The sequence below is a fragment of the Aquarana catesbeiana genome, linkage group LG10, assembly GCF_042186555.1.
Source record: "Aquarana catesbeiana isolate 2022-GZ linkage group LG10, ASM4218655v1, whole genome shotgun sequence".
Classification (NCBI taxonomy): domain Eukaryota; kingdom Metazoa; phylum Chordata; class Amphibia; order Anura; family Ranidae; genus Aquarana; species Aquarana catesbeiana.
In genome coordinates, this window is record NC_133333.1 from 139,714,542 (window position 1) to 139,727,616 (window position 13,075).

Below are 13,075 nucleotides of genomic sequence, written 5' to 3' on the forward strand. Positions count from 1 at the left end.
AAGTTTTATTTTTTCTGCAGCCTCAATTTAAACAAATACTTTTACTAAAACTATAATTGGGCTTCAAACAAAACAAAGTTAACAGTGCCAGCTAATATCTGACAGCTGATGCTCTGTTTGGAGTTAGCCCCCTTGTCTTGATGCATTAAACACTGGGGGACACACAAAATCTGGTGCAGCTGTGCATAGTAACCAATCGGCTTATGACTTCAGCTTGTTTAATTAAGCTTTGACAATAAAACCTAGAAGCCGAATGGTTACTATGCACAGCTGCAACAGATTCTGTGTGCACCAGTTTTAGTAAATCCCCCCAACTGTCTTCTATTCTAATCTAGTATGATCTCTGATAGATTGGTTTATTCTTCCAATGTTTGTGGGAAATCCTTTCCGTAATCCTAAAATATAATGGTGGTTCATCGCAATACAACCAAGCATAGGAACAGAATACTGGAAGCTACTTTTGGGGGAAGCGGCCAATGTAAATCAGTCTCTATAATATCTGTGTACCATATAAATACTAGAAGTGCTATCGGCACTTTCTTACTCCCATATTGCATATACAGTTACCCTGAGAACATCTCTGTTTGCATAAATAATGGTCTTCAACCAAAATGAAAATAAAGTGCTTGCTGATAGGTAGCCACTGGGCATTGTACTGTGAGTTAGAGACTGCTAAGGACCATGTCTAATCTAAACCAATGGAGAAGGGTTAGGTAGTTCTGCCGCAATAGGTATCAGCTTACACTGTCCTCTATATTAAGCAAAATATGGATTTTACATACTACTACTTTTTATTTTTTGGATAATTTTCAATGACGGTGGAGCAATCCTGATGGAAGACATTCCTTGTGCCTGGAGTAGTGTGGACAAGGGAGTTTAACAAGTGATATTGACCAAATGTATTTCAATGGTCCTTAATATCCAGTAAGAGGCCACCCAAACGGTGTCACTTGGTGGTGGATGCACATTCCCTTTCACAAGAAATATAGGTGTGGGGACACCTCCAGCACTCTATAGACTGTGCAAAGGACTTATGGGTGATTTTAATTGTGTTTCACCCTTTTGGACTCTAAGCAGACTGTCCTCTATATGTGGGAGCGTGGTGACGTCAACATGTGTCCTCGCCTTTTTTTCCTTTTATACAGTATACTTGTGTTGTCACATTGTGAGCTGCTGCTTTTGGACTTTATTATATTTTTGGTTTACAGTTGCTGTGAAATTCTAATTTTTCCACATATGTATCAATGTTTATTATTTTTGACCTAGCGCGTTTTTTTTCCTACCTGTCCTCTATATGCTCTGTGTGAATTTTGCCAGTTTGGAGTTCAGCAGAACAGCCAAACTAATGTAGTGTTCAGCTGTTCACCAAACCCCTAACCTCCAGCTGAGTGGAAAAATCATATTTAGTAGCGGTATTACTATCACTACTAAATATGACAATTTCTAAAGGGCTTCCCGGTTATAATGGAGCTGCAGCCACCAGCTTCCTAACAACAATGACTCATCCGCCGCACCCATTCAGTTGATATTGACTAAAGATGGTCATGTCCACATTTGGTCAATGACATCAGAAACTATCGTTACTCCTTTGTTGACATTTCAGCTGTAAGCAGGAACAGTGTCATTGGGCGAGTGTAGTATCGAGGAATGGATGGGTCTCATGGGTCTTGGCAGGTTTTTGTTTTGGCAGGCATTGAGTATTCTCCATGATTGACAAGTATCTGCATCACTGGATGGTTTGGACAGATGTTTTCCCCTTTTCTAGCTTGCCAGGATGCATGCTCAGAAAAAGGTCTTATATAGATTTTTGAAAGGGGGTGCACACTTTTTTTTCATGGGATTCCCCCTTAAAATCAAATAACAATTGGTAAGGCGCTATGCTGTTTCTTTTGTGTAGGGTCCCCCATACCCGACCCTCATTAAGGAGATTCTTTTGGGGGAACACCATCCACTTTTTTTGTGTGATGGTCCCTCATTAACATCTATACATGACCCTCATCTGGGATAAGGGTCTGGTATGGAGGAAGGTAAACCTGGCTGCTTTCTTTTTACAAACAGAATGAAACAGGCAGTAGCTGTTATTTATTGGGGATTTGAACTCCATTTTGTTTCTTTGTAAATTAATTTTGCTGTAGTAGGTTTTATACATTGTAAAGATGCGCCACTTCACAGGCAAGTTAAGTGCATCCCTTGGCATGTTATGTAAAGCAGTATTACACCCAAAAGCAAACATGTATTATACTGCAGCTTACCAATTCTTAGATGTGGTGGCTGTATTCGTCTTTGTAGGCTTTTTTCATTGGGTGATCCAGACAGTAAGTCTGTTGTTTTTTTTTTAAAAGAACACGCTCTTTTGCAAATGTATCCATTAGAGGGATGAGACAAACCATTTACCACTGTTAAGAGTGCTTACAGTGATCAGCTTTTATTTATGTAAAACCTTTATTCCAAAAGGGAAAAATTGTTGCTGCTGGCTTCAATATGTTAGTGTATTTAAATCTGCTAGCATATCTAACACTCCCCAGACTGACAATACTGCTGTCCAAAGGTGCCCCCTGTGCTCCTTCATCCAGAATGAGGGCATTCTAATACAGGAAGTGTGCTACTGGCCTGGTCACCAGGTAAAAACAGAGGGAAAAAAGCCTAAAAAAATAAAACGAATGCAGCCACCTCATCTGATCAAATGATTGGTAAACTGAAATATATAACATTTTTGGTTTGGGGTTTAATACTGCTTTAAAGAAATTTAGCATTTTTAATGTTGCCCTTTAATTATTATTAAAATTGTTTGGTGAACCTACCCCAAACTGATCCCAGGTACATTCAGCTTATCACCAATTGTTACTAACAGGTTTGTCTTACAATTCTTTTGTGATATAGTGTGGTTGACTTACTAAAGGCAAGTAGGCTGTTCACTTCACAAGCGAATTTGCACTTTGCAAGATAATTTTCCCTTAGCTTACTGAATGAGGTGAAGCACTGCTGACTTCTATCATCCAATCATGGACAAGCAAAAAATACAGTTTTTTTTTAATTTTACTAGCACATGATTGGGTATCTTTTGCAAAGAATTTTTTTTTTAATTATTGGTTTTATTTTGTCCTTTGGTAAAGCATATACAATGCTCTGAAAAGTAATTGCCCCCTAAACCTAATAACTTGTTGTGCCACCCTTAGCGGCAATAACTGCAATCAAGCATTTGCGACAACTAGCAAATGAGTCTTTCACATTGCTGTGGAGCAATTTTGGCCCACTCTTCTTTGCAGAATTGTTTTAATTCAGCCACATTGGAGGGTTTTCCAGCATGAACGGCCTATGTAAGGTTATGATACAGCATCTCAATTGGATTTAGGTCCGGGCTTTGACTAGGCCACTCCAAAACCTAAATTTTGCTTTGTTTGTACCATTTGGAGATGAACTTGCTATTGTGTTTTGGATCATTGTCCTGCTGCATAACCCAAGTGCACTTGAACTTGAGGTCATGGACTGATGGCCGGAAATTCTCCTTTTAGATTTTCTGGTTCCATCAATTATGGTAAGTCACCCAGGTCCTAAAGCTGCAAAGCAGCCTCAGACCATCACCCTACCACCACAATGTCTGACTGTTGGTATGATGTTCTCATTATGAAATGCTGTATTAGTTTTATGCCAGATGTAACGTGACGCACACCTTCCAAAAAGTTACATTTTTGTCTCATCAGTCAACAGAATATTTGCCAAAAAGTCTTGGGGTTAATCAAGATGTTTTTTGGTAAATGTGAGATGAGCCTTTGTGTTATTTTTGGTCAGCAGGGGCTCTGGCCTTGGAACTCTCCCATGGATGCCATTTTTGCCCCGTCTCTTTCTTATTGTTGAATCATGAACACTGATCTTACCTGAGGCAAGTGAGGCCTGCAGTTCTTTAGATGTTGTTCTGGGTTCTTTTATGACCTCCTGGATAAGACAAAAAATTAGGATTGAAAGAGATCAGAGCAAGGACCTCTCCAATTGGGTCCTGTCTCTTTCAGAAGAAAGAGACAGGACCCAATTGGAGAGGTCCTTGCTCTGATCTCTTTCAATCCTAATTTTTTGTCTTATTCATATTCAGGATGATGGTACCTATTAATGACACTATACCTTTTTTTTATAAATTATGTGGCACATATTTGAATACTGACCTCCTGGATAAGTCGTCATCATGCTCTTGGAGTAATTTTTGTAGGCTCCTCCTTGTACACTCCTGGTAAGGCTCACCACTGTTCCAAGTTATCTCCATTTGTGGATAATGGCTCTCCCTGTGGTTCACTGGAGTTCCAAAGCCTTAGAAATGGCTTTGAAACCTTTCCTAGATCGATACAAATTAGTTTCTAATCTGTTCTTGAATTTTTTTAGATTGTGGCATGATGTGTGGCTTTTCTTGATCTGTTAGCATGCTTCACTTTGTCAGACAGCTTCTATTTATGTGATTTGTTAATTCAACAGGTCTGGCAGTAATCAGGCCTGGGTATGACAAGTGAAATTTAACTCAGCTTTCCAAAAAATTGTGGTTAATCACAGTTCATTCATGATTCAGCATGGCGGGGGGCAACTCCTTTTTTCACAGCACTGTATAACAATTTACAGTAAGTCAGCCTCCATAACAATTAAATGTAGAGCAACAGAGAGAGTATAAATATACATAGACATCTCAGCAAAGACGTCTCAGCAAAGAGCATTGAGTCCTCATAGGTACAGTAGGTTGACTTTACAGTGGTAAGGATCCTCGAACCCTACAGTAAATACTGCAAAGTTAAACTAGGATTGAAGGGTGTGTCACTAAGCTACGATGCCTTATATTACAAAAATGAAGAAAGGGTCCCAGGGTGAACAGGGGATAGGGAGAAAGAAGGGGCAGATAATTAACAGCGTCGGCAAGTTTCTGGTCACCAATCCTCAGGATGTGCTGGAACTTGAGGGCAACAAAATTAATATGGGGACTGGAGGACCTCAGTAATGAGAATCTCAGTGGTGATCCCAGCATAGGTAGGAAACGATTTAGTCTCAGGGACTGTACAAAGACATGGGGCCACACAATGAGATTGGAGGAGAAGCAGTTTAACCTTAAAGGGGTTGTAAAGGTTAATTATTTTTTTCTAAATAACAAACATGGTATACTTACCTCCTCTGTGCAAGGGTTTTCCACAGAGTGGCCCTGATTCTCCTCTTTTGGGGTCCTCTAGCGGCGCTCTTGGCTCCTCCCCGTGACGAGTGCCTCCTTGGAGACACGCATTCCAAGGGGGCACCGTGTGGTGCGCGCTCCCAAGTCCTGCTGTTGCATCCATTGACACAGACAGCAGGACTTGGCCCTGCTACAGTGTCACTGGGTTTGATAGCAGCAGGAGCCAATGGTTGCTGCTGCTATCAATCTATCCAACGAGGACCCGAGACAGCAGCTGGAGCTGCTGCGCTCGTTCCCGTTGCTGGACAGATCGGGGACGAGCGCAGGTAAGTAAAAGGGGGGCTGTAGGAGGCTACTGCACTACAGAACGTTTTTCACCTTACTGCATAGAATGCATAAGACCCCTTTCACACTGGGGCATTTTTCAGGCACTATTGGGGTAAAAATAGTGACTATAAAGCGCCTGAAAAACACCTCCCATGGAGTCCCAGTGTGAGAGCCCAAGTGCTTTCACACTGGGGCGATGCGCTCGCAGGACGTTGAAAAAACGTCCTCTGTCCCTCTTTGTTCCGCTGTCCCCCTCCGCTGTCCCCCTCCGTTCCTCTGTCCCTCTTTGTTCCGCTGTCCCCCTCCATTCCTCTGTCCCTCTTTGTTCCGCTGCCCCCCTCCGCTGTCCCCCTCCGTTCCTCTGTCCCTCTTCTTTCTGCTGTCCCCCTCCGTTCCCCTGTCCCTCTTTGTTCCGCTGTTCCCATCCACTGTCCCCCTCCATTCCTCTGTCCCTCTTCGTTCTGCTGTCCCCCTCCGTTCCTCTGTCCCTCTTTGTTCTGCTGTCCCCCTCCGTTCCTCTGTCCCTCTTTGTTCCGCTGTCCCCCTCCGTTCCTCTGTCCCTCTTCGTTCCGCTGTCCCCCTCCGTTCCTCTGTCCCTCTTCGTTCCGCTGTCCCCCTCCGTTCCTCAGTCCCCCTCCATTCCTCTGTCCCTCTTTGTTCTGCTGTCCCCCTCCGCTGCCCCCCTCCATTCCTCTGTCCCTCTTCGTTCTGCTGTCCCCCTCCATTCCTCTGTCCCTCTTTGTTCCGCTGTCCCCCTCCGCTCCTCTATCCCTCTTCGTTCCGCTGTCCCCCTAAGTTCCTCTGTCCCTCTTTGTTCCGCAGTCCCCCTCCGCTGTCCCCTTCTGTTCCTCTGTCCCTCTTCGTTCTGCTGTCCCCCTCCGTTCCTCTGTCCCGCCGTTCCGCTGTCCCCCTCCGTTGTGCTGTCTCTCTCTCTCCATGTCCTCCTTTGTGAATGGACAGAGTCAGCTGACTCTGTCCATTCACATAACTGTTATTACGATGTCTCAGTTTATGAATGGAGAGGAGCCGCTGTCTTCTCTCCATTCATTCTCAGTGCAGGTGAGGCTGCAGAGAAAGGGACTGGGGAATCTCTATATCCTCGGTCTCTTTCTCTGTCTCAAGGGGGAGATATCAGGGGTCTGTTAAGACCCCTGATATCTCACTAAAGCCCCCCAACAGGGCTGATTAAAAAAAAAAACACATATTGCAATAAATAATAATAAAAAAAAAATTATTGTAAAAAATAATAAAAATGTAAATAAAAAAAACACACAGACACCGTTCACCCCCCCCCCCCCAAAAAAAATAAATTAAAAAAATAAAGCATTGTTAAAAAAAAAAAAAACACTGTCACGTGATATTAAAAAAAGTATTGCTAATTGGTATCGGCGTGTACTTGAAAAAAAGTATCGGTACTTGTACTCGGTCCTAACAAAGTGGTATCGGGACAACCCTAATCAACGCCCGCCTGCCCCAGTGTGAAAGCAGTCTTAAGGTAAAAAACCTTAAGGGTTTACAACCCCTTTAAGTTGTGTAGGGGGTATTTTCACTGTCAGGGCGATAAGGATGTGGAACTCTCTTCCACAATTGGTGGTGTCAACAGGATGTATTATTAGTTTTAAAAGACTCTTGGATGTGCATCTTAGTGAACACAACTTACAGGGATATGGGAAATGATTATGGACATGAACACCCACACGGGTTGAACTGGATGGACTATTGTCTTTATTCAACCTTACCAACTATGAAACTATGAAATCAAAGAGAAAAAGGGGGAGAAAGGGAATAAAAGGGAGTTGGATGAGGAGGGGGGTGTGAAACTGAAGTATATGCTATAGGATAACTGCGTACTGGTGGAAAAACAAATTACCAGTCCAATTTCTCTATGGAGATAATGTCTGGCTAATCAGGGTGGACATGTATTCTGTGTATATTGGAAACTGTGCCAACAATACCATGTTTTACAGAATTGTCCAACTTTTCAGTGCTTCTCCATTTTTGAGAAATGCAGACCTTGGCGGCATTAGCAGGTGAATCAGGAGGGATCTGAAAAGAGAATTTTACTTCATTCACTAAGCTAAGGGAACATTTCCTTGCAAAGTGAACAGCCTATTTCCTTTAGTATATTAACCTCACTGTCTCTTTTATGCAATAATTGTAATGATAGAAACTTTGCATTGGTAACTATAAAACAGGACATCTAAGTTATTAAAGTCTAATGACTTGTTTTCAGCTCGTCTTAGATCTTCATTTGGAATTTGCTTTGATGCAATATTTAGAATATGCTAATCTACAAAGTATCCTGACCTACATTAATGATCGGTAAAAGATTCATGACATAAGTCATCTTTAGGAGTCTAATCCAGCGTCACAGAGATGGTTCGCTTATGAAACAGCTTCAGTTGATCAGCTGTGTTTTATATTGTTTTATTGCATGCTGCTGACAACATGATAAAAGAAAGTTTAACATTCAAAAGTTATATAGTCACACTGACAAATCTACTAGACCTGAAGAGTAAATATTGAAATAAGGTGGAGGAAATATTAGACAAGGGAGGAAACCACATAGCATAAAACACCATGCAAAGTGCGCTGCTGCACAGGACGAAGGAATTAGTTCCCGGTCAGACCTGTACCAGGGTTTACTGTAAAATATCATGTTGCATTTCTGTTTTTAAAGGGCTTCAGACTTTTGACCTCTCCAGATTGCAACATAGCTGAATCTCCACTACCTGCATTTTCATCATGCCTTCAAACAGATATCAAAAACTAAGCAATACAGTTACTGTATTTGTAAACACAACTAATATAGGTATAAGTAGGTCTTATCATCAGCCTCCCGTAAGCTTCTGCACAGCAGAACTAAGACTAGGAAAGAAGGAAAAAGTACTAGGAGGCAATCTACCTTTACTGAAATAGACAAGAGCTGACACTGATCATATTGATAGGAGGAGAGAGCAGAGAGTCTACCTTATCACTGTGCTGATGCTCCCTCGGTGTCCATTCAGCTGACTTGGATGTGTTCTTAAAAAAGCTGTGTTGTTATTGCTGCTCTGAATTGTAAAGGATTTGGTTGTGTTTCCTAACAGGAGTGCCAGGATCACAAAATTTGCTGCACAAGATTGCCCAATAATTGTCTAAAAAATGTGTCAATAACTGTAACCATTTCTATGGACCGATTTTGTACAGATTTCTGTATCTGTTGTTCTATTTTAAACAATGTCTTCTATGTTCAATAAATTTTAGTTTTTAATTGTACAATACCTGTTATCATGCCTATAAAGTCCAAGCCCATATAATTCTCTTCTACAATAATCAATTATAGGATGTAGCACATAGTACTTCCTACGTATCCGCAGTACCACTCTGCCTTGATGCTAAATTCTTGAATAACTGCACTAACATGTATATTAACCCCACTCGTGCCTAAGGGTAAAACAAATCTTAATGCCTAAGCCCAATTGTGCAACTTTGATATGTGTTAGTAAAACCGTACATATCATCACAACTAGTTTGTGTATCCAGGAGGATTATACTTAGTTTTTTTTCCAGGATAAATTGAGCTTTCATTTGGTGTTAAATGATAATGGATATCGCTTGACTGTTTTTATTATCCAAAGAAAACTGGCTCAAAATAGTAAAAAAAAAACATTTTTTTTTAATTTAACTGTATATTTCTTGCTACTACCATAATCTACCACCAAAGAACAACCCAAAATAAATTCTCTTGCTCCTGACAATCGCAGCGATACCAGGTATGTGTATGTTAGTTGTTTGTATCCTTAGTACAGCCCAGAAACAAAAGTGCGCATTTTTCTTTTTTTTTATCCTACCTAAAACACACTGACACTAACTAACTGACACCGATACTAATTAAAAAAGCAAAAAAAATCCTGTCTAAAAAATACTGACCCTGACCCTGAATTACTATTATTTTATTTTATTTTTTCTACACACACTTTTTTTTTTTCTATCTCTGCAAGGACAGAGAAAGATACAATGTATCTGTTTTGTCCAATCACAGAGACAGAAAACATGGGGGGCAGGCTTCACAGTGACTGATCACTGTGATAGCCAATCAGTGGCTATCACAGTGATCAGGTGACCCGGAATCGGACGTTCCAGGTCCCAATCGTTAGAACGGGGCCCGGGGATCTTGTTGAGCCCCCGATCTCTGGCCCTATGGAAAAAAAGCCCAGTCCAGTGGGGCCACATATTTGCGTATGGACGGCGTGAAGAGGTACGCTGTGATAGCCACATTAGGCAAACTTGCCCCTTTGTTTCAATGGAGAAAGGAGTGCTTTGCTTACACTCCCAAGGAAAAACAACAGCAATTGGTCTGAAAAATATAATTTACTCCGTGCCCAAGAAGGTTTTTCCAGCAAGTGCAATAAATACCTAGAAATAACATATTAAAATCATCAACTTTGCTACAGTATAGTTGTGCGGCCACTTATGCCTGATGTTCTTATTTAAAAGCGTTGGGACTTAAAAATGTACAAACTTCCCAGCTAACTTACCAAATTAATATACTGTGAACATTATAAACTCACCTTTGAATCTTCTCCAAGATCCAGTGGGTTCTGTCTGACTCCTGGTTCACCACTGCAACCCGACAGCTGGGACAACTGACTGAGATCCCAAAGGGACTTGCTGGGTCTTCCTCCTGTTGTCTTTGCAACTGACAGTCTATTCCGCTGTACATTCTTTAAAATGTCACTTAAGGCGTTGTGAGACTCTTGTGTATTTCGAAAGGTCAAAGTAGGTCCTTCAAAGTTGCGACAGACTGAAAGTCGATGGCGAATTGAGTAATCGGGGACACTCACTGGATCTTTGGTAACTGAAGGGTCCTGCAATGCCAATGATTTTCTTTTATATCCACTATCGATGGGGGGCTTTCCTGTTACCGGCATTACTGTCCTGCGTTCTGCTATGTTATTAATACTTTTAGTAAACTGTGTAGGTCCTGCTGGAATCATATAAGGCGATAGGAGGCCATCAGTTGGCTGCAGCGCTCCATTGGTGATGAACCTCTGTGGAGAGGAAAATCCATTTATGTAAGGCTCTGGCACAACAGGTACAACCTGGGCATTGGAAATGACATTTTCTGGTTCTTTAGACACCAATATTGTTGAAGAGGGTATTGAAAGTTTATTGTGAATCTCTTTGTTAGGGTCTTTGGCAAAATCATATCTCTGCAGGGGACGGGAAGCTGCAAACAGTGTTCGAAATTCATTGTCAAACAAGTCCGTAATTTCACCTGTTAGATGTGTGATAAGATTCCTGTCCAGGCGCGAATCACTCCATGTGAAACTGCAAAAGAAAATAATTCATGTATAAAATTGGCATACAATTGTGCTATGTTGCTAAACTTTCTATATATACAGTGGGTCTACACCCCTGTTAAAATGTCAAGTTTCTTTGATGTAAAAAAATGAGACAAAGATGATCATTTCAGAACTTTTTCCACTTTTAATGTGACCTATAAACTGTATAACTCAGTTGAAAAACAAACTGAAATCTTTTAGGGAGGGAAAGTAAAAATAAAAAACGAAAATAATGTGGTTGCATAAGTATGCACACCCTCTTATAACTGGGGATGTAGCTATGTTCAGAATTAAGCAATCACATACTCATGTTAAATAGGAGTCAGTATACACCCCCCATCATTTAGAGTCCCTTTGATTAACCCCAAATAAAGTTCAGCTGTTCTAGTAGGTGTTTCCTGACATTTTCTTAGTCGCATCCTACAGCAAAAGCCATGGTCCACAGAGAGCTTCCAAAGCATCAGAGGGATCAAATTTTTCAAAGGTATCAGTCAGGAGAAGGGTACAAAAGAATTTCCAAGGCAAATAGATATACAATGGAATACAGTGAAGACAGTCACCATCAAGTGGAGAAAATATGGCACAACAGTGACATTACCAAGAACTGGACGTCCCTCCAAAATCGATGAAAAGATAAGAAGAAAACTGGTCAGGGAGACTGCCAAGAGGCCTACAGCAACATTAAACGAGCTACGGGAATATCTGGCAAGTACTGGCTGTGTGATACATGTGACAATAATCTCCCATATTCTTCATGTGTCTGGGTTATGGGGTAGAGTGGCAAGATGGAAGCCTTTTCTTAACCGGTTCCCGACCGGCTCCTGTAGATATACGTCGGCAGAATGGCACGGCTGCGCAAAGTAACGTACCCGTAAGTTACTATGAATTTGCCGCCATGTGCACGCCTGCGCGCCGCCGGTGGCGCGTGCGCACCTGCCGCGATCTCCGTGAGTCGAGAGGACGAACGGGGAGATGCTGTTGTAAACAGCATCTCCCCGTTCTGCCTAGTGACAGTGTCACTGGATCTTTGCTCCCTGTCATCGGAGCAGAGATCAGTGTAGTGACACACACAGCCCATCCCCAAAAATGTGTCAAAAATGTCCGATGTGTCCGCCATAATGTCGCAGTCAAAATAAAAATCGCTGATCGCCGCCATTACTAGTAAAAAAAAAATTATTCATAAAAATGCAATAAAACTATCCCCAATTTTGTAAACACTATAACTTTTGCGCAAACCAATCAATAAATGCTTATTGCGATTTTTTTAACAAAAATATGTAGAAGAATACGTATCAGCCTAAACTGAGGAAAAAAAATGTTTTTTAATAACATTTTTTGGGATATTTATTATAGCAAAAAGTAAAAAATTGTCGCTCTTATTTTTGTTTATAGCGCAAAAAATAAAAAATCGCAGAGGTGATCAAATACCACCAAAAGAAAGCTCTATTTGTGGGAAAAAAAAGGACGTCAATTTTGTTTTGGAGCCACGTCGCACGACCGCGCAATTGTCAGTTAAAGCGACCAGTGCCGAATCGCAAAAAGTGCTCTGGTCAGGAAGGGGGTAAATCCTTCCAGGGCTGAAGTGGTTAAGAAAAACATTCAAGTTAGTCTCCCAGAAGCATGTGGGAAAATATGTTATGGTCTGATGAAACCAAGGTTGAACTTTTTTGGCTATAATTCCAAGATAGGTTTGGAGCAAAAACAACACTACACATCACCAAAAGAACACCATACCCACAGTGAAGCATGGTGGTGGCAGCATCATGCTTTGGGGCTGTTTTTCTTCAGCTGGAACAGGGGCCTTAGTCCAGGTAGAGGGAACACAAAAGGTAACTTCACCTTTCAGCATTAAAACAACCCAAAACATACATCCAAATCCACAACGGAATAGCTTCACCAGAAGAAGATTTAAGTTTTTGGAATGGCCCAGCCAGAGCCCAGACCTGAATCCAATTGAAAATCTGTGGGGTGATCTGAAGAGGGCTGTGCACAGGAGATGCCCTCGCAATCTGACAGATTTGGAGTGTTTTTGCAAAGAAGAGCGGCCAAATATTGCCAAGCCAAGATGTGCCATGCTAATAGACTCATATCCAAAAAAGAGTGCTGTGATAAAATCAAAAGGTGCTTCAACAAAGTATTAGTTTAGGGGCGTGCACACTTATGCAACCATATTATTTTATTTTTTTATGTTTACTTCCCTCTACCTAAAAGATTTCAGTTTGTTGTTCAACTGGGTTCTACAGTTTATAGGTCACATTAAAGGTGGGAAAAAAATCATCTGAAA

General features: G+C 41.3%; 1 protein-coding gene across 3 annotated transcripts in view; it reads right to left on the minus strand.

Moving 5' to 3' along the window:
- Positions 1-13,075, minus strand: part of FAM83E (family with sequence similarity 83 member E) — a 143,679-nt gene that overhangs the window by 25,303 nt on the left and 105,301 nt on the right. For all 3 annotated transcript variants that reach the window (XM_073602730.1, XM_073602728.1, XM_073602729.1), the window contains exon 5: positions 10,018-10,777. In XM_073602730.1, the coding sequence (XP_073458831.1) occupies positions 10,018-10,777 (760 nt within the window). The remainder of the gene's footprint in view (positions 1-10,017; positions 10,778-13,075) is intronic.